We start from the raw sequence: 27,001 nt of genomic DNA on the forward strand, positions 1-27,001 counted from the left end.
CTAAATTAGAATTAGTTGTATATATGGCTATTTTCCCTAGTTGGATTGAGTTTTCTTCTCTGCTTTATATAAGATGGCTGAATTTTCTTGACTTGGCATTATTTCTTTGATGAGTCACATCAATATCTTTCTAAACAGCTGATCTCTTTCTCTCTGGTTCAACCTTTCCGTGGCTGAAATAAAGTCAGGGGTACTCTTAATTGGAAAGAATCCCCTGGGTTTGTCTTAGCTCAAATTTATTGGGGGGTTGGGGGGACGTCTAGGTGTCCAATTAACTGTGGACTAGGCTGCAGAGTGTGGTAATAGCTCTGGAGATTTTTATCCTGACAGTTACTGGAATGAAAATAACTGGGCAAAAGTACATGCTACAAAAACATTTTTTAATAATAATATTTTTTATTATGTTAGTCACCAGACAGTACATCCCTGGTTTTTGATGTAAAGTTTGATGATTCATTAGTTGCGTATAACACCCAGTGCACCATGCAATATGTGCCTTCCTTACTACCCATCACCGGTCTATCCCATTCCCCCACCCCCCTCCCTTCTGAAGCCCTCAGTTTGTTTCTCGGAGTCCAGTCTCTCATGCTTCATTCCCCCTTCTGATTACCCCCCCTTTCTTTATCCCTTTCTTCTCCTACCGATCTTCCTAGTTTCTTATGTTCCATAGATGAGAGAAACCATATGATAATTGTCTTTCTCTGCTTGACTTATTTCACTTAGCATTATCTCCTCCAGTGCCGTCCATGTTGCAGCAAATGTTGAGAATTCGTTCTTTCTGATAGCTGAGTAATATTCCATTGTATATATGGACCGCATCTTCTTTTTTTTTTTTTTTAAAGATTTTATTTATTTATTCGATAGAGATAGAGACAGCCAGCGAGAGAGGGAACACAAGCAGGGGGAGTGGGAGAGGAAGAAGCAGGCTCATAGCGGAAGAGCCTGATGTGGGGCTCGATCCCATAACGCCAGGATCACGCCCTGAGCCGAAGGCAGACGCTTAACCGCTGTGCCATCCAGGCGCCCCAGTGACCACATCTTCTTAATCCAGTCATCTGTTGAGGGGCATCTCGGGAGCCATCATTTATTTTGAAATTCAAATCAAAACCACACTAAGATACCACCTTACGCCAGTTAGAATGGCAAAAATTGACAAGGCGAGGAACAACAGTTGTTGGAGAGGGTGTGGAGAAAGGGGATCCCTCTTACACTGTTGGTGGGAATGCAAGTTGGTACAGCCACTCTGGAAAACAGTGTGGAGGTCCCTTAAAAGTTAAAAATTGAGCTACCCTATGATCCAGCCATTGCACTACTGGGTATTTACCCCAAAGATACAGACGTAGTGAGGAGTAGGGCCACATGCACCCCAATGTTCATAGCAGCATTGTCCACAATAGCTACAAAAACATTTTTGTTAGTGAAGGCTCTTGTCAGGTAATGAATAAAAGTACAACCAGTGAAATGTTATTTAGTGAAAAGTGTTGATAGGAGGCTTTCATATATAATCTTATATATTCTTTGTCTAGAAAAGAAATCTCTGATCTCAAAGTTCCATCAAATTGAGAATATTAGATATTCCTGTTAGTTGTTATGTCTTAGGAATATATTGAGATCTACTGACTGATTGTCAATGAATGGCAGCTAAGAGAAGAAAAGAGATTTAGATATATCACAAGAACTTTTGATTACCGAGAGTTGTTATTAAATACAAAGAATATTTTTAAAATAGTTAAATCTTAAGACAAAAACAAAAAGGAATAATTAAAAAGGGAAGAGAGGGCAGCTGGTTGGCTCAGTCAGTAGAGCATGTGACTGTTGATCTCAGGGTTGTGAGTTCAAGCTCCATGTTGGGCACAGAGCTTACTTAAAAATGAAATGAAATGAAAATTTTTAAAAAGGGAAAACAGAATTTCATGAAAGAAGAAATAAATAGAAAACTAATTTGAACAGATAACATGTAGATTACAAAAATGATCAAATGAAGGAAGAACACATAGAATGTTTATCTTATAGCATATGACTAGAATGATTCCGGTAACTAAAGATTTTTAAAATAACATTTATTATAGTCTTTTTCTGACTGTAAAAAGAATACATCTTAATTGAAGATCATTAGAAGTTACTGGGGAAAAAAGTCTACTAATGAAAATTATTAGCTGTGATCATTTTCAGGTTTGTCACGTTTTCATATTGAGCTGTGGTGCCATCCGTGAGTGTTTAGGGTACCGACTTGGTCCTTGTGAGGCAGTTGAGTGGAAACAGTGTATGCTTTTAAGTCAAAAGACCTTGGTTGATGCTTGGTTTGATCACCTACTAATTCTGTCTTCAGATAAATTTAGTTGCCTCTCAGAGCCTGTTTCTATGTCTGTGAAATGAGCAAGACCAAGACCTTGCCATCACAGAATTTATATTTCAATGGAAGAAAATAGGAAATAAACAAATAAGTAAAAGTGTAAATAAAATTAATTTTGGGTAAGGAAAGGTATTGTGAGAAAAGAAATAAAGCAGAGTTAAAAAAGAGTGGAGTGGCATTGAAGGGGGTGGATAGTATTTTAGGTTAGCATGTTTAAGGAGTACTTCTCTGAGGAGGTGACATTTGAGCAGAGGGCTTAGCATGGGAGCTAGCCATTGGAGGTGTGTAAAGAGATGGCTTTCTGTTGGAGAGAAGAGCAGAATAAGCTAGATGCAGAGTTGGTTGTAGGAGAAATCATAAGTAAATCCGTTTTGGAATGAGGCCAATGCCAAATCACGGAAGTCTTGTAGGCCAAATAAGCAGAGTTTGGACTTTATTCTAAGTTGAGCTCTCCAAGAACTGGGATCACGCATTATTCGTGTTTGGATTTATTTCAGTACCTAGCATGTAGTAGTTACCCAATAACTTGATTTATGAATATATGAATTGTGCGTATAGGGAGAGATATAAGTTGCCATCATCTTCAAATTGAGTTTGAGTGAAATAGCCAAGATGTGAAGAGAGGTTAGCATCTTTACTTAGAGACTCCTTATGGTCTTACTGTAGTTGTAACCAGAGCCTGAACATTAGTGTATATACTGCAATGCTTGGCATGATTCTGGATATATGAAAGCATTTAGTGTTTTCTAATGTACAGAATTTGTACATTACATAAAATAAATGCCATTTTATTTTAAAATGTAGGTACAAAAAATGGGACTCACTGATAATTGTTAATAGTTTTTAACATATGATTTAGAGATATTCTCTGATTTTCTGTAATTTCACAGTAAAAATTTAGAAATTTAAGTAGTATTTTATTGTGACAATAATGCATGTTTCTCCTGTCTACTTCATGGGCTCAAGTGTGCTGAGTCTTTTACTATTTGAAGCTCATTTTATTACTCTGCTTGGTTCTGTTGTAGCCTCGAGCTGTGGCAGGCTTTCGAGGGACAGTTCGTTATGCATCAATCAATGCTCATCGAAACAGGGTAGGTATCTGAACTAGAGTCATATCTACATAAGCATGCTGATTACTTGAATCAGATTGACCTTTTTACATTAGACTACACAAGTGTGGATGGTGCTTGGGAGCGGAGGGTAAGGTGTTAGTAACACTAATGTACCGTAGTATGTATAGTAGATAATAGATGTGCACAGCTACGTAAAAAGTGAAGTTGTATTTACCAAAAAAGATAGTAGCTGTGTATGTATGTGTGTGTGTGTGTGTGTGTGTGTGTGCGCGCGCGCGCGCACGCGTGTGCAGGGAACCTTGTGTCCTTAATTAGGTATAAGTATGAACAAATTTAATGTAGAATTTTGAAGAAATAAGACATCTACATTCTAATCTGAAGAAGTTATTTGGGAATATCATACTTTCGATACCTAATGAAATATAGGGGTCATCATTTTTATCTGTAGTATGCATCTAATCTGTGATATCCCCTTTCCATTAAACCTTTTCTTTTCATGGAGATCTCAAGTACAAACTACTTTTAAATTTTCATCTTTATATATTATACCTTTTAGGTTAAATTTTTAAAGTCTCTCTCTCACACTCTTTTTTTTTTTTTTTTTTACTTTCCTCCTTTTGTTCTTCCCTGATTTTTTTTCCCTCATTCTGAACCTTAATTATGAGTAGGAATGGTGGGTATTTTATGGATTCTCAATCCTTGAACTTGTCTGGTTGGAGGTGAGAAATTTAACATGTGATTCCTTGATAAAATAAAGAGAAATCTTTTCTTGATATTGTGTTACCTTATTCTTGTTCTGTGAAGCCAAAATTACCTTAATGAAAATTTGACTAAGGCTAACTTTAGTAGGAAGAGTATTCTTGTATGTTATGCTGAAGTTAATTTGGTTTCTAATGCTATGATTATAAATTGAAAATAGGAAAAGTATTTTTATCAGTGTATAATGTAGCACTCTGCCAAGCATTTCAGCTCATTTGGTTTGATTCAGTGTTATAGTAATTTATGGCATCCGGTCAGGGTGCCTGCCTGGCTGGCTTAGTCAGAAGAGCATGCGACTTGATCTCAGGTTTGTGAGTTTGGGCCTCACATTGAATGTAGAGATTACTAAAAAATAAATAAACAAACTTAAAAAAAATTTATGACATCTAGTCATTTGTTCCGTCTTGAAGAGAAAGTACTCTTATTTTCCAGATACATTCTTTAAAACCTTTAGAATTACTAGGCTTTCTAATTAATTCTATTTAAAAATTTGGTCAATATTGGAATCTGAGATAGGACACTCTTTCTGAGATAAGCATAAACATTTCTAGAGATCGTAATAGCTATATAAGCATTTCCAAAATATCTAGTAGAAAGAGATTATGTATTTTTACTTTTAGAAGAAGTCTCCATAAGTTAAAAACAAAAATACACTCCGATTCAATTTTTTTTGGTACCTTAATCTTAAATTTTTAACAAGACTAATTCCTAGACAATATAGGACTTTTCAGAATACTTGAGCTTTGTTTACTAATTGTTGTCCTACATTTCAGTCCTTTATTAATATTTTTTTATCTCAATAATTTGAAGAAATTCTGTCTTCTGGTCTGTGGTTGCTATTGAAAAGATCTTTGTGCATTTGTTATTTTGTATTTAATTTGTCCTTTTTTTTTTTTTGACTGTTTTAGATATCTGCTCTTTGTCTTTGCTGTTCTACACATAAGTTCGAATGTGCCTAGATGTGAATTTCTTTATAATTATTCAGTTTGGGATTTGTTGTGCTTCCTAAATCTGAACATTCATGTCTCTCATAGATTCTGGAAGATTCTTGGACATTTCTTCTTTAAATATTACCTCTTTCCCTTTCTTTCTATACCTCTTTTTTCATATCGCCAATTTATGTATGTTTGATCTGGTTTTATCTGCCATGCCTCTTAAGTTCACTCTCACATTTTCTCTTTGTGTCTCTGTGTTGTGTTCTAGATAATTTCTTCAGATCTGTCTTCTAGTTCATTAATTTTTTTTTTTGCTGTTTTTGATCAGCTTTCTAATCTATCCATTGAGTTTTTAATTTCTAGATGTTCTTTTTGGTCCTTTTTGAAATCAAACTGGCCTCTTTATTTTTTTAGATAGGATATGGTTCCTACCTCATGACTTTGATTCCATTTTTTTACTTAAGCATTTTAAATATTTTAATTTTGTATTCCTTATCCTGTAATTCCATATCTGAAATTCTTGGATATCTAATTCTGCTGTATAATTTCTTTTGTCACTAGCTTTTGATAGCCTGCTTCCTAATGTATTTTATGCTTTTGAATAATGAGCTTATATTTTGTGGGCCTTTATCTATAGGAATTCTGTGAGGCCTGAATTTAAAGGTGCTTTTATCTTGAGAGGATTTTCATTTGCATCTGTCATCACTAGAGGACAGGACCACCCAGAAAACAATTTCTGGATTTGGTTTCCCAGACTACATAAGTGGTGTAAATTTAAACCCCCAATTTTTTTTTAAGATTTATTTATTTGACAGAGAGACACAGTGAGAGAGGGAACACCACCAGGGGGAGTGGGAGAGGGAGAAGGAGGCTTCCCGCTGAGCAGGGAGCCCGATGCGGCTAGATCCCAGGACCCTGGGATCATGACCTGAACCAAAGGCAGACGCTTAACGACTGAGACACCCAGGCACCCCTTGGCAATTTTTTTTTTAACCACTTACTTTATCCCTTTGTTAGTGGTTAAATTTTACCAAAAAAAAAAATATATATATATATATCTATCTATATATATAGATATATATATTGCAGTGTAATGTGCATACCAAATATTGCGCTAAAGATAGCCCTTTGAAAGTCCTAGCTATTTGGTGAGGGCCTAAAGGGAGGTGTCTCAGTTACAACTCCTGTCTTGTGTAGGCTGAGTACTTTTACACCTGTCTTCTTCCTGTCTTCCTGACTGTTAAATCCCTGGTTGACAAGATCTGTAACAGGTGCCCCTAAAACCAAAGCTTCAGCATCAGCTTGCTTCTCTTGTTTCCAGCTTTCTTTTAATTTTGGCTCCTAGAATTTGCCATTTTTTTTATTGTGGTAAAAAGCATATCACATTAAATTTACCATGTTAACCATTTCCTTTTTTTTTTTTTTCTTGTAGTATAGTTGGCACACAGTGTTACGTTATTAGTTTCAGGTATACAGCAGTGATGCAACAACTCTATGTTATGCTATGCTCACCAATGTTGCTACCATCCACATTAACCATTTTTAAGTGCACAGTTCAGTAGTGTTAAGTATATTCACATTAGTGTGCAACAAAGTAGAACTTTTCTAGAACTTTTTCATTTTGCAACACTGAAACTCCATACCCCCTAAATGCAGTTTCACCCTTCCCCTAATTAACGGGCTGTTAATTACATTTCCAGCATTTCTGGGTTTTGGGGTGTTCTTTGTAGCAAAAAAGTATTTCATTATATCCATTCTGTTATATAGATTGTTATATAGCTATGTAGATATATTTACCAGAAGATTTTATGGGAAATACATTAAAATTTTTAAGCCTAATAAGGTGAAATGCAATGGTTAGGCCTTAGACAATGTAATTTACTCAGAAGGAGTAGTAATGTAATGTGACTGAATTCTGTTTGGCTTATGAAGGAAATGGGAAGACATGATGATCTTTGGTCCTTATTCTACATGTTGGTGGAGTTTGTGGTTGGTCAGCTGCCTTGGAGAAAAATAAAGGACAAGGTAATTTTGGAAGTGGAGATGAAAATATCAGTTTTGGTAAGGGAAGGAATAAAATTTTCTCCTGGGTAGACATAATAGATGAGAATATAGTTAAATATAAGAACTAAAATTTAGCTGATATTAAAGATCTAATTAACATTATGATTTTTTTCTATATACATGGAGAATAGATACTCATTTAAGTATCTATTAAATCATCGCTTCTGATTTGATTTCTAGCTTTCCCTCAGAGCTTTTCTTTTCCCTAGTTCTCCCTTTTTCTTTTAACAAGTCATGTTAGCTTTTAAATTTTAATTGTTACATTGTTTAATTTGAAAACTAAACGTGTTGATAAAGAAAAGTAGACTAGATTTAAGATCAACTCTTTATTTTGGCGAACTGTCAATTCATTGATCCAGAACTCTGTGTTACCCTTTTGGTTATTCATTACAATCTTCCCTCCCGCCATAAAGCAGTGTGCATTAAGCTCTTAGTAAGAGCTCAGTTCTTGCTTTATACTTAATTACCCACTATTTCATTCCCTAGTACATACCCTTGAGACTGTTGCTGAGAGGTTGTTAATGTGTAGCTGCCAAGAGAAATTGACTTTGGTTCCTGTTCTCTTTACTTCCCAGGAGCAAGTAGGCTCTATTAAGGAGAGGTATGACCACAGGCTTATGTTGAAACATCTCCCTCCAGAATTCAGCATCTTTTTGGATCACATCTCCTCTTTGGATTATTTTACAAAACCAGACTACCAGGTAATCATCTTTGTGAGTTCTGTGGGTTAATTCTTCTCTCATTTAGTCTTTGTCTTGGCTTATAGCTTTGAGGGTATTGTAAATGAGTGTGGGAGGTCCTTAGAATGATATTATTTTAATACATCCTGAGAAATGCGATGATATTGACCGATGAGGACAGTGTGTGTGTGTGTGTGTGTGTGTTTCCTCCCTTCTGGATGGACATACTTCATTAGAGTTTTAGGTTTGTTTACTGTTGAACAGATTTTACTGTTCCTGCTGTGATTCATTGGTGTATAGAACTGCTGATGGTTCAAATTATATAAATCCTACAGTTAATTTGTTGACCAGAAGGAAATGTCCAGCTAGGTAATGTATCTGTCAAGGGCTTAAGGGCTGTAATATCATATGTTCATATGCTATGGAACAAAGTCAGTGAAGATTATTGGCTCCATTTTATCTGTGGTCAGTGAATCATTTCCTTAGGGTTTCCATTCATAAAGCCTTATAAGGAATGACTGGGTTTACCACAAATTGCACCCTTAACCCCAACCAGCTATATTTCAGAAGATTCTGTTGCTCTCAGGGAGAAGTTAGAGCCTAATGGAAAATAATCACTACCTCTGAAGACAAAAATGAAGCCACATATAGATTAAAACAGGTGTACGTCATCTCATTGCATTTTGCTTTATTGCACTTTGCAGGTATTGCATTTTTTTTTTTTTTAACAAATTGAAGGTTTGTGGCAACCCTGCATTGAGCAAGTCCATCAGTACCATTTTTCCAACAGTATTTACTTATTTTGTGTGTCTGTGTCACATTTTGATAATTTTTGAAATATTTCAAACTTTTTTGTTATTGTTATATTTGCATAGTGATCTATAATCATAATCTTTGATGTTTACTATTATAATTGTCTTGGGGTGCCATGAACCCTACTCATGTAAAATGGTAGACTTAACCCATAAATGTGTGTGTTCTGACTACTTCACTGACCAGCCATTCTCCATGTCCCCCTCTCCTTGAGCCTCCCTATCCCCTGAAACACAGTAATCTTGAAATTAGGTCAGTGAATAATCCTACAGTGACCTCTAAGTGTTCAAGTGAAAATAAGAGTTATCTGTCTGTCACATTAAATCAAAAGCTAGAAATGATTAAACTTAGTGAGAAAGGCATGCCAAAAGCCAAGATAGGCTGAAAGCTAGGCCTCTTGTGCTGAACAGTTAGCCAAGTTGTGAAGGCAAAGGGAAAGTTCTTGAAGGAAATGAAAACATGCTACTGTAGTGAACACATGAATGATTAGAAAGCATTGGGGCGCCTGGGTGGCTCAGTTGTTAAGCATCTGTCTTTGGCTCAGGGCGTGATCCCGGAGTCCTGGGATCGAGCCCCACGTTGGGCTCCTCCACTGGGAGCCTGCTTCTTCCTCTCCCACTCCCCCGGCTTGTGTTCCCTCTCTTGCTGGCTCTCTCTCTCTGTCAAATAAATAAATAAAATCTTAAAAAAAAAAAAAAAAGAAAGCAAAACAGCCTTATTGCTGATACAGAGAAAGTTTTAGTGGTCTGAATAGAAGATCAGACCAGCCACAGCATTCCCTTAAGCTAAAACCTAATCCAGAACAAGGTCCTGACTCTTCAATTCTTTGAAGGCTGAGAGAGATGAGAAAGTTTCCAAAGAAATGTTTTTAAGCTAACAGAGGTTGATTCATGAGGTTTAAGGAAAGAAGCCTTCACTGTAACATAAAAGTACAAGGTGATGCAGCAAGTTATCCAGAAGATCTAGCTTCTGAAGGCGGCTACTACACTGAACAACAGATTTTTCAATGTAGACAAAACAGCCTTCTGTTGGAAGAAGAGCCACCTAGGATTTTCATAGCTAAAGAAGTCAATGCCTGGCTTCAAAGCTTTACAGGACAGGTTGACTCTCTTGTTAGAAGTAACTGCAGCCGGTGACTTGAAGCTGAAACCAGTGCTCATTTACCATTCTGAAAATCTTAGGGCCCTTAAGAATTATGCTCAATCTACTCTGCCTGTGCTGTCTAGGGACAGCAAAACCCAGAAGACAGCACATCTGTTTACAACATGGTTTACTGAACATTTTAAGCCCACTATTAGGACCTACTGCTCAGAGAAAAAGATTCCTTTCAAAATATGACTGCTCACTGAAGGTGCACCTGGTCACCTAAGAGCTCTGTTGGAGATGTACAGTGAGATTGATGCTGTTCTCATGCCTGCTCACCACTACGTCCATTCTGCAGCATGGATCAAGTTGTCATTTCAACTTTCAAGTCTTACGATTTAAGAAATATATTTTGTGTACTTTAAATCTCTTAGGACAGTATTTTGCTTATAATAAATGCTCAGTAAATCGTTTTTTTCCCCCAAAAGAAAAAAAAAAGAAATATATTTTGTAAGGCAAGTGCTGCTGTAGATAGTGATTCCTCGATGGATCTGGGCAAACTAAATTGAAAACTTTCTGGTAAGGATTTACCATTCTAGATGCCATTAAGAACATTAATGATTCTCGGGAAGAAGTCAAAATACTGTCACTAACAGAGGAGTCTGGAAGAAGCTGATTCCACCCCTCAAAGATGACTGTGAGGGGCTCAAGACTTCAGTGGAGGAAGTAACTGCAGTTGTGGTGGGAAGAGCAAGAGAGCTAGAATGGCAAGTGGAGCCTGAAGACGTGACCAACTTGCTGCGATCTCAGGATAAGACTGTAATGGATGAGGAGTTGCTTCTTACGGACGGGCAAAGAAAGTGGCTTCTTGAGGTGGAATCTGCTCCTGGCAAAGATGCTGTGAAGATTATGAAATGACTACAAATGATTTAGAATATTCCATAAACTTAGTTGATAAAGCAGATGCAGGTTTTGAGAGGGTGGACTCCAGTTTTGAAAGAATTTCTGTAGGTAAAATGCTATCAGACAGCATCACATGGAACAGACTTGTGCAAGGAATAGTCAGTCAATGTGGCAAGCTTCATTGTTGCCTTATTTTAAGAAATTGCCACAGCCACCCCCTGGGTTCAGAAACCACCACCCTGAGTAGTCAGCAGCCCTCAGCATCAAGGCAAGACCTTCTACCAGCAAAAAAAGGTACCACTTACTGAAAGCTGAGATGATGGTTAGATCTTTTAGCAATAAAGTATTTTTAATTAAGGCATATATGTTGTTTTTTTAGACTTAATACTATTGTACACTTAATACTATTATGCGGTATAATGTAAACTTAACTTTTGTATGTACTGGAAAGCCAGAAAAAGTAATTTGACTCACTTTATTGTGATATTTGCTTTATTGTGGTGGTCTGGAACCCAACCTGCAATATGTCTGAGCTGTGCCTGTAAAAATGACGTATTAGTTTATAATTTTTATCTGCAAAGTACAACACATAGACTTTACTGTTAAAGAAAGTTTTACATTCTACAGTGTTATCAGTTTGCCCAGTCAAAAGACGATCAACAGCACATTAACTATTTCTGTGTGAAGTGACAGCTTTTGTACAAGATACAAACATGATATAAAGCAGAGAGGCAGCATATAGTCTTGGGTCCTTAGAGACCTAAAGTGGGTGAACTTGTCACCTTCTTTCCTGTATGGCTATTTGTGTTAATAACTATAGATTCTAACAGATGGAGAAAGTACGTTGTATGCAAGGCACTTTGGAGTATGTTCTTACATTTACATTTCATATGTATTTCTGAAATGCACAGAGTTCATATTACTTGTAATAACATAATGAAATTAAACCTATAATGCTAGATTCAGGAAGAGCTGGAAAATGCTCCAACTTTCCTGCCCTAGGTGCAAAATATTTTTTATAACATTCACCACTTAGTTATGTCTGTAATCTAAAGAAGACTATTGTGAGGGGTGCCTGGGTGGCTCAGTCAGTTAAGCGTCTGCTTTTGGCTCAGGTCATGATCCCAGGGTCCTGAGATCGAGTCCTGCATTGGGCTCCCTGCTCAGCGGGGAGTCTGCTTCTCCCTCTCCCTCTGCCTGCTGCTCTCCATGCTTGCACTCTCTCCCTCTGTGTCAAATAAATAAATAAAATCTTTAAAAAAAAATAAGTTGCACATGGCCAACACCTCATCCAATAGCCCACTAGGACTCACTCTGACAGCAGATGTAGAGAGAGAAGCCGTTTTGCTCTTTACTAGGAATCTTTTATGCATGTCTCAATTAGAATAGTGGCTGACACTTGCTTTTGGGAAGTGTTATGGTGTTTTGGGAAATTACATCCAAGTTTATCAGTACATAGTATTTATGTACAAGTGTGTCTTCCCAGCTGGCTTTTTTTTTTTTTTAAAGATTTTATTTATTTGACAGAGATAGAGACAGCCAGCGAGTAAGGGAACACAAGCAGGGGGAGTGGGAGAGGAAGAATCAGGCTCATAGCGGAGGAGCCTGACGTGGGGCTCGATCCCAAAGCGCCGGGATCGCGCCCTGAGCCGAAGGCAGACGCTTTAACCGCTGTGCCACCCAGGCGCCCCTTCCCAGCTGGCTTTTAAGTCCTGGAAGTACAACCATGTCTTCTTTTTTTATCCTGCACTATCCTTGCACTGTGCCTGGCACCTAAATTTTCAACAAATGTTTGGAAAATTGAACTGAATCTTAGTTTGCCTAACAGTCTCCTACTAAGGAAATCTAAGAAAAATCAACTTTTAAGTGCATAAATACTGTTTTCTATCTGTTAAACTAAACTAGGTGAAGCTATCAGAATTATAGCCAAGATTGAAACAGAGATCTTATTTTGAATATTGTTTTTATTATTAAATTCTGAAAGAGTATAGCAACTATAAGAGATGAAAAGATGCCATGAATCTCCTCAGGTTAATAAAATTCTATAGATTTATACACATGCACACGGAAACACACACACACAAGGGTATGTAAAAGTAGTGAAAATAGATAAGCTTTGTTGACTAGTAGTACCCATGTCACTTTCCTGTTTTTGATATTGTACTCTAGCTGTTCGAGATGTTACTGTTGGGGCATACTGGGTGAAGAGGATTTCTCTGTACTATTTTTGTAATTTTCTGTGAATCTTTAATTATTTCAGATTAAAAGTCGAAAAAAATGCTAGGCCAACATTTTCAGAAAAGTTAGATAGTGATTAAAAACATTCAGTTCTGTTGTGGCCACCTTATAATGTAAACAATCCTTTTTAAAGCGTTTTGAGAAAGAACTATGTCTCTTGAGTGTGTAGGAGAATCTTAACCTTGAATTCAACCACAAGACTCCACTGGTAGGTGACCTAGTTTCTAGTTAATGGGAAACTGAGATAGCATCAGATTGGATAAAGAAGAAACCTTGGTGCCTTTGCACATTATTGTCACAGTAATGACACCCAGCAGTGTCACAATAATACCTGGGTAGTGTTATTATTCCCATTTTATGGAGATGTAGTTTAGACTTGTTGCCTGGGAAAACTCGTGGTGCCGGAAGTGGTGTCTGAACCCAATTTCTGACTCATTCAAAAAAGCCCAAGCTCTTGCCATTTTTCACCATCTTGCCTTCTTTGGAGAGGTGGCCACAAACACAACAGCCACTGTGAAATAAATACTAACATGACTGGTTAATAAAAATGCAGTGAAAGAACTAAAAAGTTATATGAAGAATTATTAAAAATCTTTATCAGTAATTAATAGAATCATGTGATCCTGACATGAGAACATAAAAGTATCTTTATTAGAGTGTCCCAGTTGTGTTAAGCATTGTTTAGCAAGCTGAGAAGACTAATTAAACCCATAAATATCCACAGCGTTGGGGAGCCTGAAACTCAAATGTTTCATACAGTGTGCCGCAACACTGCTAAAATCAGAGAATATGTTAGAGAGGAAATCCAAAGCTGACCAAGCTTCTTATTCATCTTGTTAGTATACTGTCCAGGTTTAGGAATGGGACTGTTTAAGCAGAGGTTACATCAAAAAGCAGGCTTGCCTCTTGCTTCAGGGGACTCAGCTGTTGTAGGATTCCCCTGACTCTGATGACATTGGAGTTAAATTTCTCAGAAGGCATAGCTAGGCTGTTAGGGAAGCAAAAACATCAGAGGTTGAGCTAGAGAGTGACAGGGGGGATCCGCCCATAAATTAGAGGGTCAGGGAAGGTCTCTCTCTTTGTTTTGTTCTGTGCCTTCAATCCTTCGGCCTCCTGCTGCTGGTCTCTGGTATCACCATCTTAGTAACAAACTTTTTATCTGAGGCCCAATGGCATGTGCTACATTTTCTAAGACATACGATAATACTATGACAAATGTAAGAAGATAATTCATAGTAAAAGGACATCTGGCATAAAAACTGTTAGAATCATTCCCTTGGCAGCCCAGTACAGGCAGTGCATTTAGTGGTAGAGGTCTAAGTGCTCACACACAAGACAGGTGCTGCCTCATGGATGGGGCTCCCCCTGTCAGGAGGCATGCAGCTTGCTTGGTGAGAACCTCCATTTCCAGAGTCAGGAGAGAGGTTCAAGGTGTGCCACTTCTGTTCCCATATGCTGGGTCTCAATCCATCCTCCTTTCTTGTGTGTTTTCTAACTTTGAAAGTTTGGGGAAGTCTGTGCTATAACATAGGTAACTTAAGTCAACAAAAATATGACTAGAACAAAATTCCTAGGTTTTATAACCATGCCTTTTCCAATTCCTTTTATCTTTTTAGTTTCCTTTTCTCCATTTTTTTCCCTTTGGGAATCTTCCAATAAATATTACAAATATTTGTTCTCAAAGTGTTTTTAGAGTCACTAAAGGTTCTGCACTCATAATTCTAACATAGGTTCCCTACCAGTGTCACCAAGCAATTCTCTGGGCCCCAGCGGGTGTCCTGCAATTCAACTCATTTTTTACACTATCCACCCAGAGATAGATGGCATCAAATTCCACAGGTTAACGACTCAATCCCAGAAGACCGCTCACCACCTCAGATGTCAATCCCAGGTCCTGGTTGTCACCTGTACTTCTGACTGACCTATGACTATAATTCAGAGGTTCCCACAACCCCTTCATTGGGTTTGAGTGATTTGCTAGAGTGGCTCATAGGACTTGGGAAAACCAGTTTTCTCACTAGATTACTGATTTATTACAAAGGATGTAACTCCACAACAGCCAGATGGAAAAGATGCATAGGGCAAGGTATGAGGAAAGGGTGTGGAGCCTCCAAGCCCTCTCTGAGGGCACCACTGTCTCAGCACCTCCATTATGTTTACCAACCAGGAGCTCTCCAAACCCCATGCTTTTGGGTTTTTATGGAGACTTCATTATATAGGCATGATTGATTAAATCATTCACCATTGGTGATTGATTCAACTTCTAGGCCCTCTCGTTTCCTGGAGGCCATGGGGTAGGACCAAAAGTTCCAGCTCTCTAATCACAGGTTGGTTCTTCTGGTGACCAGCCCCTATCCATAGGTACTTTCCAAAAGTCACTTTATTAACAAACACCCAGTTGTGGTGGAAATGGGCTTGTTATAAATAACAAGAGAGCCGTTTTACCTTTATGGCTCTAACGTGGTTTCAGGAACTGAGGACTACAGATCAAATATTATAACAGAAGATGCTCCTGTTCCTCCTTTTTCTCAGGAAATTTCAAGGGTTTGGGGACCTGTGAGCCAGGAACTATGGACAAAGACCAAATATATATATAAGAAATATACTTTGGTCATGCGATTGACCAAACTTATTTCTTATAAATCACAACACTGCATTCATATATAAGATACTGTGTTAGTATGATGAACAAGATCCAGCCTTTGGAGCTTACAGTCTGGGTGAGAGAGAAACCAACTAAATAATCACAAATAACTATAAATCTACAATTGATAGCATTTGACCAACGTCGTCTTGTTGAGATGTTTTCTTCAGTATGCATCTAAAACAGCACACACTTGGTTTTTCTCACTGGCCACTCCTTCTTGGTTTCCTTTAGTGAGTCTTCTTTCTAGCTAAATGTTGGAGTGCCTTAGGCCTTTGCTCTTGGACCTCTTTGCTACCTACTCTCCTTAGATGACCCAGTCCTATGGCTTTAAATACCTATTCATATCTATATGTTCCCCCCTAAACTCCCTAAAACTTTCAGTGTCCTAGTCCTCAAACTCTCTGCTTTCCATTTTAGTAAATAACACCACCACTTATTCACCCAGTGGCTCGGGACAGAAATCTAAATTACTCTTTATTCTTGGATACTAACAGGGTAAGAGAAATGATGAGGAGAGAATGAAGCCATAGTCATAAAATTAAAAATCAGAAACAGTAAAGGGCAGTCTTTGTGAGATCATTATCTAGATCACATCAGAGTTTTGGAATTTAAAGGCAAAAAAATGAGGGTGCCTGGCTGGCTCCGTCTATAGAGCGCGCAACTCTTGATCTTGGGGTTCTGAGTTCAAGCCCCATGTTAGGTGGAGAGATTACTGCAAAAAAAAAAAAAGACAAAAAAATGAAATATTTAATATAAACCAAATAAAGAGGCAGATTTCTTTGTGATAATTTGTATATACACCCACAGCACATACAATTGAAGAATTTTTCAACCCCCCCAAACTGTAAGAAAGCACAATGAACCTCTATCAACCCCTTCACCTTGATATAACAATGGTTAATACTGCTCACTTATTTAAGCCGAACCATATAAAAATACTCCTTTTTGACAAAAAAGTGGTCACATAGATAGTTGAGACTGAATACATATTTTCACATACAACACAAATTTCCTTTTTCCAAACCACCTGCAAGCAGGTTTTGGATAAGATGCTTCATTACGTATCTTATAAAAACAAAGACTTTCTCCTACATAACTACAAACCCGTACCTCAACGGAGAAAAGTCAGGATTAATTCAATATCATCATCCACCTAGAGTCCTTATTCAGATTCCCCTATTTGTACCATCCAGTTGTTATTGTTGTTTTTTTTAATCCTACCACAAAACTAATTTGTGAGTGTGGCGGCTTTCTCTTAAATAAAATGACAGTGTTTATTGTTCGCTTACTCCAGTTTTTTTCTTTACGGTCTAGCTTCTGACATCCGTGTTTGACAACAGCATCAAGACCTTTGGAGTAATTGAGAGTGATCCTTTTGACTGGGAGAAGACTGGAACTGATGGCTCCCTGACCACCACCACTACTTCCACCACCCCTCAGCTGCACACCCGCCTGACCCCTGCGGCGATCGGGTACGTCCTGCCCAGATTACTTAGCACTGGCTTTCTTAGGGGCACTATATTCGCAGAGATGTCTTTTATTTCCTCCAGATCCTTCACATGACAAAATGCTGAGACACAGGAGAAAGTCTGTGGATTTCCTTGAACTAACATTGCTTTTATATATGTCTTTGTTTGATTTACTTTTCTTAAAAAGTATTTATAGATCTTACTTTGAAATGAGAGCTTCAAGCTTGTATGACCTGTTGATGTCAGATTTACAATGGGTTTTCTTTGAAATGAGAAGGAGTTTTTGCATTTACTTCTTTTTTCTTTTTTTTTTTTTTTTAAGATTTATTTATTTACTTGGGAGAGCGAGCCGGGAGAGGGGTAGAGGGAGAGGGATAAACAGAATCCCAAGTGGACTGTCCACCGAGCATGGAGCCCATAGCAGGGCTCTCTCCCATGACCCTGAGATTGAGACCTGAGCTGAAATCAAGACTTGGACGCTTAACCCACTGAGCTCCCTAGGCGCCCCCGTTTGCATTTACTTCTAAAGAATATATGGGACCCTGGGAAGAATGAGCCACAATTATACCTGACTATACTGTGTTTAAGCTTAGTGTGAACAAACATGTAGCTTGTTCCTCTAAGAAAGTGATTTAACTTACAACGTGTGTTAGGAACGGGTTATGGTGTATTTCCATCATCCTGTGTGTGTGTGTTTGTTTTCTCTACATGCATTAAATACAGTTGCTTTTGTTTGTTATTAAATAAACTGGGGGGGTGTCGTCCTTTTTTTTTCCTGGCCCATTTTTACCTGCTCTGGTTGCTTTAAAATGTTTGGTTAACTAAGAAAAAAGTAAATAGGGGAAAAGCATCATATAATTAGGACAGTTTATCACTAATCCATTGTTTTGATTTTATATTGAAAGTTGGGATCACTAGAGCTTATTGAATCAGAAAAGCTTACATGGACTCATTTAACTAGAGATGATATCCTTGATTAGCTAGTCTAAGTTCGTAAGTGAGGGACTCTGGCTAAATTAGAATCGTCACAGTTGTTTGTTTAAAGTACTTGCTAAAATAAATAAATAAATAAATAAATAAATAAATAAATAAATAAAATCTTTTAAAAAACAAACAAACAAATGAGGAGATAATCCTAACACTGGCTGAGTGAATCACCCAGCTTTAGGAAAATACTAGCAACAGAGCTGGGGCCTGTCTAGAAATTTTGATTCTTGTTTTAGTGGCTCTGTCCTCATTCTCCTTTGATTGTTGTTGGAAGTAGGTAAGTCTCAAACTTGTAGAAGTCCAGGTGATAAGGACTTCAGGGTAGCTGAAATCAGTAGAAGACAGTTTAAGTTCCCATCTCCCAATGTTTCCTTCTAAAATAAAACAATAACAAGAAAGGAAAAGTAAAACTCTACAAAAACCATGTCCTCAACGTAGTTTGAAGACAAAGGATACCTAGCCTAAACTCCATAATAAGTAAAAAGAGAAACCAAAACCACCAACTTTCTTATGCTGCTGCCTCACTCAGCTCTGCCCCAAGGCTTTATAAAGGCAGATCAATAAAAACCATGAGGAGGGAGAGAATTAGCAATAGGACTTAAGGTTGATTCTTAACCCAACAGCAGAAAAACTAATCCCATCCTACAAATGTAATTGCTAGAAAGTGGTCAGGTAGATCAGATCATGAACTACAGAGAGGTAAAAATAGGCGTGATTCAAAACATATAGCTTCTGGAAGAAAGAAAGAAGAAAAAAGACAGAAAAGAAAGGAGAAGTGCCTTTTATCAGTTGACCAGTGAGGTATGTATTCGGGTTTAATCAGAAGAGAGAAACTACATAATAATTTGAAGAGGGGAAGATGATACAAGGAATTATTAGCTCTAACACAGAACTGGAGTAATGTGGGATAGACTAGTAGGAAGTAGAGAATACAGGAATAGCAGATGTGAAGTATAACTCCTACTCCTGGGGCTGAGGTTAATAAGCATCCATGGAAGAGCTCCACCAACCCCAACCCCAGGGCTGAGGTCCTGAGCTTGTTGGAGAGGGTATGTCCATATTGCTCACTGGATGGAAGTCACTCCAATGCCTGGTAGAATTTGCTGAAAATCTGCCCTCTGGAACTTAATGGAAATCTGTTCTCTGGGGTGACAGAGAAAGCTCTTTGCTTTCTTCTAGATAGTGGCGATTGCTCAGGGAAGCTGTTGGTTGCTGCTGTCTTTGTGCTGCAGGAGACAGGTGCTGAAGATGCTGGGATGTGGCAGGATCCTTGTGCTGGGGAGAGCCACACGCGCGGGCGAAACTTGCCAAGCTGCGCACTGGAACTCAAAGCAGAACACTGTCCTCCTGCAGTGTCTCTTCAGTGCCCTCTACTGGTGAAGCTCCTGTGCTAGCTGGCAAAGGAAACCGTATGAAGGGATCAGATCTACTTTCACAGAACTGGCAAAAGGGATGAATTTCAGGCTGAAGGCAATACATCAATAAACACAGAAGGACAAAAGGGGAAATACAATTTAACTGCCTACAAAAAGGAGAACTATAAAATCAGAGGATACTGTGTCTTTCTGACCATAAAAACAAATAAAAATCCCCTAAATTGTTTGGACTTTACTATATTGACAGAAGAGGTCACTAACTAAACTACAAATCTCATGAAATACTCTAATACCACAAAAATGAAAAAGAAAAAGATTTCAAAGATCCATAAATGTTATTGAAAAAAATCAGAAGAGAAAATCTAATTCATGCTAAGGAAAATTCTGTCTCAGAGAAGCAGCCATGAAGAGAAGAAAACTGTAAAATAAAACCCCAAGTGGAAGTTGAAGATAGGGATAACTACGTTGAATCAGAAATTTAAAAACTAAGAACAGAAATAGACCACAAAGTAGAGGGGGATGGGACAAAAAGGAAAAGGAGAAGAGAGGAAGAAATGAGAGTTGATGGAGGTCGGGAAAGAAATGGAAGAAAAAGGTGTCTTATAAGGTGCACAAAGGAGAGTAGACTCAAAAGAAAATTGAACAAAGTGCATTGAATAAAGTCCGAGGGAAAAAAGCCCTAAGAGAATGAAAATAAAATAAATCATTTAAAACGGCTAGAGGGGCGTCTGAGTGGCTCAGTCTGTTAAGTGTCCAACTCTTGATTTTGGCTCAGGCCATGATCTCAGGGTGGTGAGATCGAGCCCCGCATCTATCTCCACACTTAGTGTGGAGTCTGCTTAAGATTATCTCTCTTCTTCTGCCTCTCCCCCCACCCCCCAAAAAAAACATTTAAAAGGACTAGAGAGAAAGTAGTGCAAATGGAATGCAGACAGAGGAAGGGTAGCACTCGTTCAAGTCCCCGAAGGAGGAAAACAAGACAATACCAATTTATGCCGAGAAACTCAGTTGCAAGGTGAAATAAGAAAACGGGACTAAGAGCATTTTAAAAGGTATATGTCCAAAGTACACCATTAGAACAAACAGGCAAACCTAAAATACCAAAAAAAGATAGAAAAAAAGTTTAGAAATGAGAGTGCAAAGAAGATCCATCTTATAGAGAAAGAAATATAGCAAATATAACAAAATACATATAATTATCAAAATCTGTGTCAGAGTTGAGACCAAGCATATCATTCATAGTAATAAATATACATGGGCTTAACTCATCTATTAAAAAGATTTTCAGCTTGGCTTATGTAGTTAAATTCATATGCTATATATGTATTTCAGTAAATAGAAAGGGATGAACAAAGATATACTGGAAAAACGGGAGCCATAAAAAGAGAATTAATGATCCTGATATCAGACAAAAAGAATTCAAGCCCAAACAAAAAAAGAAAGATGGAAGGATACTTTTTAATGCTAAATGCTGCGATTCACAAGTGGGACAAAGTACGGTGTTTATTAATATTTATCCCCGAGAATTCCATCAGTCACATTTAGGAAGCAACAACTACAGGAGATTCAGGGAGGCATAGCTAGAAACACACAAGTAATTGGAGTTCTTAATATGTAACTCAGTACAAGACAGATCAAGTGAACAAAGAATAAGAAATAGACAAAAAATACGATCAATAAGATAGATGTTATGCATATTTCTTTAACTCTGCACCCTGATGATAGAGCTTGTGCCTTCTGCTCAGGTGCCTCTGGAACATAATAAAACATGATCAGTTATTAGGTCACCGAGAAAGCACATAAGTAGCTCCATAAAGCAGAAGTATTACACTATCTGATCATACCGCAATAAGAACTAGAAATTTCCAACGAAGACAAAAATGTCAAAGGCCCTTTCTTCTGGAAACTTAGAAACCTATCAACCTGCTCTTTTTTACATTTAAAACTAAGATCAGAGGGAAATTTGTGGTATTAAATAAGGAGCTACGTAATGAGTATGTCCTATTACTGATGGTATCTATGTTGTTAATCTGGCTAGGGTGATGTTAGCCAGGTTTCTCCAGCGTGAAGTTACTCTCTTTCCCTTTGTAAATAATAAGTGTATTGCGGGAAGATACTTTGAGACGATTCGAATAAACTTGTTTTTCATCATAATTTTGCCCACAAGTTTTAGCATCTGTCAGTGAATCTGCCCGAAAAGTATTAGGCCCACAGACCTATGATTTAAGAAGTGAATGAATTTGCTGACTTGTGAATTAAAATACTGATTCTTCAGCAAATCTTATCTGTAAAGATAAATATCTGTTGCCCATGCTGTCTATCACCACTACCACTGCCTTTCTAGTGCTAACGCAGCCACAGACAGTGTGTGAATGAAGGAGCAGGACTCCGTGCCATACCGCCTGATTTACAAAAATGAGCGAGCGGGTCAGATTCGGCCCACAGCCCTAGTTGGCCAACCCTTGCCTTAATTTGTGGGGAAGGGAGTGTGAAAAGGATGTCCGTTCTTCCTACTTTTCTTGACATCTCTCTGATTCTTCCATACATGTCCTTATACTTTTTTTCCCCTTAATCTTCTTCTGTAATTTATCCCTGCAAACACCCAACACAGACCATGTGCTAATAATACTCTCACATATACTTTTGCACTCATTCAACTCATGAATGGAATAAAATTTTTCTGGGAAGGAATTTCTTTCTTTCCATATCTCAAACTCCTGATTTGGATCAGAGTTATAGGAGAAGGAAGAAAATAGTAAGTAAGGAGTAAAAATGGGAGAATAAATGCCGAGAGGAGTCTGAGTCATGTGGAAGAGAGCCCGTGTGGGGAAGATGCGAGAGCCTCTTGAAGTGTGTGGTATCAGACTGTAGCCTATGAGAGAAGAGGAAAACTAGGATAGAGTAAAAATAGCAGCAGTTCATAGGTGGAGGTGTGCTTTGTTTCCTCAGGAGTGGAGAAGGAAATGCCAAGGAATTGGGGTAGTTGGAAAGAAACAGAATAGTAGCTAGGCATAGGGAAAAAAGGATTTGGGAGAATACTGATTAAAATGGGGGGGAAATGTAGGGCTAGTAGACTGACCTTCTTGAATTCAAGTATTGATTCTTTTGCCATTCCCTTTCCTCAGGAATAGAGGGAATTCTCTCAGTAAACATTTGGATGACCGTGTAGCACGTCTATGTTAGTGTCCGTGGTAATGCATCAGTCAGTAAAGTATACTGACCTTCTCTGAAAAATTAGAGCTCCTCACTGGCTCTCGCATCTTCCCCACACGGGCTGTCTTCCACATGACTCAGGCTCCTCTCGGCATTTATTCTCCCATTTTTACTTCTTACATAATTACTATTACCTTCCTTCTCCTAATAACTCCAATCCAAATCAGGAGTTTGAGATATGGAAAGAAAGAAATTCCTTCCCAGAAAAATTATACGCCATTCAGGAGTCAAATGAGCGCAAAGGTAAATGTGAGGGAATTATTTATGAACTTCATTTACTTTTGCACTTTAATTACTTTAATAATAAATCCTTTCATATGAACTATTTTAGGCCAACCTACCTTTCCTTCCTCCCTCCGTCTGTCTGTCTTTCTTTCTTTCCCTCTCTCCCTTCCTTCCTTTCTCTTTTCTTCCTTTCTTTTTTCTTTCTTTCTTTCTTTCTTTCTTTCTTTCTTTCTTTCTTTCTTTCTTTCTTTCCCCTTCTTTTCTTTTCCTTTCTTTCTTTCTTTTTTTCTCTCTCTTCTTTCTTTCTTCTTTCTCTTTTCTTTTCTTTCTTTCCTCTTCAGACTGCCTTTTTGGTATGTTCGCAGTGTCAGAACTACAAGAACTGCTTTACAGGGCTATAAGGTTTTTTCCTGGGAGCTATTATCCATGCTTCTCTCAATTAAACCCATAACATATCGATAAGAGATTCATGTTCTACTGTTGACCCAATAGGGAGAGATGGTAGCGAAGGTCATCCACTCAGGCGGGACAGGTCCCTGAAAAATGACTGATCTTTGTTGTCACAGCATGACATACTGATGACACCCAGGCCAGGGTGTAGCTCTTAACCCTTGGAGTGGTTCACGGAGAAGATGCCTATTTTACCACTCAGAATAATTGTCTGTGTCAGTATAGTCCCACTGAAAACTGTTTTTTCCTACTTTTAGATATGCCAGATAACTTCTAAGAAAAGATTTCTCTGTGTGGTAAATATTGTGTTCAGTCAGCAATATTTAAAAACAAAACAAACTAGTGTACAAAGTAGAGTTGTAGAATATGAGAGCTGACAGGGACCCGATCACCTGAAGAGTGATAACTGAGAATGGGGGCTCCTCACAGGCCAGAAGTCTGTCATATAAATAAGACATGAAATTATGTTGAAAGAAATATATCGATAAATGTCAATTAATATTTCTTAATTTTGTTCCTGGTCAGTTCATGCAGTTCTGTGTAATTGTTCTGTGTAATTACAGTATTTCTGGTTTCACCCAGAGGGCAAGAATTTCCCTTTTTCCTCTTTATGTCCCTGGAGCCTAAGTATGTAGATACTTAGTAAAAAGTCTGTAAATGAAGAAGCAAATGTATATCTTACACTACGAAAAAATATGACTGCTCTCATACCTGGTATGTCATTATGACACATGACATTTTTCTGTTTAGAGTTTTTGTTACTCTCTCAGCAAAAAATGGGTAAAGAGTAGAAAATGTTAAAATTGACAAAGACTTATTAGAAAACAGACCAAATATTTCTAACTTTTAAAGTGATTCTTAAATCAGTGAGTTCTTGTATTAAAATTCGTATTTTTCTATCAGCCTGAAAATTTTCCAAATCAGAAATAGAAGTTTTGGAGCACCTAGGTGGCTCCGTCGGTTAAGCATCTGACTCTTGATTTTGGCTCAGGTCATGATCACAGGGTTGTGGGAGTGAGCCCTGCATTGGGCTCCACACTGTGGAGCCTGCTTTTGTAGAATTGTCATGGCCTAAGTTTCTGAGGTTTTGTTTTTGTTTTGTTTTACTTTTTTAATTGTGTATAGACCTGATCATTTAAGTCCAGAAACAAAATGTAGGATACTCTCATAGTCATTTTTGATTCTGATGTTTCTAAGTTCTACCTTTTCTTCACCCCACATTTTTAGAATTGCCAATGCCACTCCCATCCCAGGAGACTTGCTTCGAGAAAATACAGATGAGGTATTTCCAGATGAACAGCTTAGTGATGGGGAGAATGGCATCCCTGTTGGTGTGTCACCAGATAAATTGCCTGGATCTTTGGGACACCCCCGTCCCCAGGAGAAGGATGTCTGGGAAGAGATGGATGCCAACAGGAACAAGATAAAGCTTGGGATTTGTAAGGTGCGTATTTCTTGCATAGGAAGGGGTATCTTTCATAAGTGCTTAATATTTTTCTTCTGTTGCAAAGTATCATGATTCTTAATTTTGAATGAGAAATAGATAGACCATTGTATTGCTAGTGATTTCTGTATTTTTGGTTGTAACATCTTGGCTAATTTTGCCCATAGCACTCAGATATAGACACTAAACATTACTTTTCACCTTGTATTTTGTGGAAAAGATGAAGGCATTAAAAAAAAAATAACATTGAGACTAAAGGAAGAAACATCTATAGGTCAGAAGTTAATAGTCTTTCTAAGACAAGACTCTGGGCCCCTTCTTTAGTGTGGACCTATGGAACTAGGAGTACCCATTCTGAAAATTGTCTCAAGTGAAGGTGGGGAGTGAGGGCTAGAAATGGAAAGCATCGAACTGATCACGACCTGACAAAGTGCATGTTGAATAATTGACTTGATTTTTTCTTCCTTAGGATTGTAAGCAGTACCACTTGTAAGTATGGGGCGAGATACAGATTTCTGAATTAAATGATTGATTTTTAGTACTCTTGGGCAGATTATCCTCAAATTTCTTTTTGATCTTACTGTCCTTGTCATTTCCATTTTCATAGAAGATAAGATGAAGGTAAATGGGAATGGAAGGGCAACGAATTATGGGCCAGTTAGCTTTTGTTGCTGCTTACGATTTTATAAAGTTCTAGTTGGGATGGAAGTTAAATTTATAGGTGTAAAATGAGACTTTGGGCTCATACCTGTTAACATTATTGATAGAAAGTTGGCTAGTCATGCTTTATGAAATGTATCTTGAAAAAAATTTTCCATGATCAATTCTGAAGAACTTGGTCTATCTTCAGAGAAGATATATACTATAATGTTAAACTGATTAATTGAAAAAATTGACAGTATATACATTCCGTCATGGGAGTCACTTTGTAAAAACATTCTTTGCATAGATGTGACATGCTGCACTTGGTCGGGCTATTGAAAAAGCCCTCTCTAGAATCCTCTTACCCTGTTTGTGGGAATGCAAACTGGTGCAGCCACTCTGGAAAACAGTATGGAGGTTCCTCATAAAGTTAAAAATAGAATTACCTTATGACCCAGCAATTGCACTACTAGTTATTTATCCAAAGGATACAAACATAGTGATTTGAAGGGGCACATGCATCCTGATGTTTATAGCAGCAATGTCCACAATAGCCAAACTATGGAAAGAGCCCAGATGTCCATCGACAGACGAATGGATGAAGAAGATGTGGCACATATATACAATGGAATATTACTCAGCCATCAGAAAGAATGAAATCTTGCCATTTGCAATGACGTGGATAGAACTCTAGTTCTAGGGTATTATGCTAAGCAAAATAAGTCAGTCAGAGAAAGACAAATACTAGATGATTTCACTGTTAATGTGGAATTTAAGAAACACAAGAGATGAACATAGAGGAAGGGAAGGAAAAATAAAATAAGATAAAAACAGAGAGGGGGGCAAACTGTAGGAGACTCTTAACTATAAGAAACAAACTGAGGATTGCTGAGGATCCCAGGACCCTGAGATCATGACCTGAGCTGAAGGCAGACACTTAACTGACTGAGCCACCCAAGCACCCCAATTCCTTCTTTTCAAAACCATTACTCAAATTAGATTATTAGTATTGTTGGTTGTTTTGTCATTGTTGTTGTTGCTTTTGTTGTTGTTTTGTCTTTTTATGAGGTAGAGAGGGGGTGGGGAAGGTGCAGAGGGCAAGGGAGAGAGAAAATCTCTGTGCAGAACCCTACACAGGTCTTGACTTCAGACCCTGAGATCAAGACCTGAGCCAAAACCAAGAGTCGGACACTTAACCAACTAAGCCACCTAGGTACCCAGTGTTGTTTTTTTTTTTTTATATCAGTGATGTTTGTCTGGATTTTTCAAAGATGTTTATCATATCCTTGCATTTTTGGAAGTCCTGGACTTGTCTTCTTTCTTTCTGAAGTATTTCCATTAGAAGTTCCTTTAGTTGAGGTCTTTTGGGCAGACTCTTTGAATTTTTACTTAGTCATAAATGTATTTATTTTAGCATCATTCTTTGTGTGTGTGTGTGTGGGCAGCAAAGGAAGGTTTATTGAATGATAGCAAAGTGATAGTACAAAGCTCCCAAGGAGGGAGGGGACCTGAGAGGGTTGCCCAGGATCATTCATTAAAGAGAGTTTATACTAGATTTAGAGTTTTTGACTGACAGTTATTTTTCCTCTGAGTTCAAGTCTGTTACTCTTAATTTTTTGTTCTTTGTAGATGATCCATTGCCTTCTG

The 27,001-nt window shown here is 37.9% G+C and overlaps 1 protein-coding gene across 9 annotated transcripts in view; it reads left to right on the forward strand.

Moving 5' to 3' along the window:
- Positions 1-27,001, forward strand: part of TTBK2 (tau tubulin kinase 2) — a 141,037-nt gene that overhangs the window by 87,949 nt on the left and 26,087 nt on the right. For all 9 annotated transcript variants that reach the window (XR_004625697.1, XM_011227577.3, XM_034661069.1 and 6 more), the window contains 5 exons: positions 3,379-3,444; positions 7,053-7,145; positions 7,760-7,885; positions 16,863-17,020; positions 24,496-24,712. Coding sequence is in view for 8 of the 9 variants with exons in the window: in XM_011227577.3 (XP_011225879.1) it covers positions 3,379-3,444; positions 7,053-7,145; positions 7,760-7,885; positions 16,863-17,020; positions 24,496-24,712 (660 nt within the window). In the remaining variant the exon portion in view is untranslated. The remainder of the gene's footprint in view (positions 1-3,378; positions 3,445-7,052; positions 7,146-7,759; positions 7,886-16,862; positions 17,021-24,495; positions 24,713-27,001) is intronic.

Source organism: Ailuropoda melanoleuca, chromosome 5 (genome assembly GCF_002007445.2).
Source record: "Ailuropoda melanoleuca isolate Jingjing chromosome 5, ASM200744v2, whole genome shotgun sequence".
NCBI lineage: Eukaryota > Metazoa > Chordata > Mammalia > Carnivora > Ursidae > Ailuropoda > Ailuropoda melanoleuca.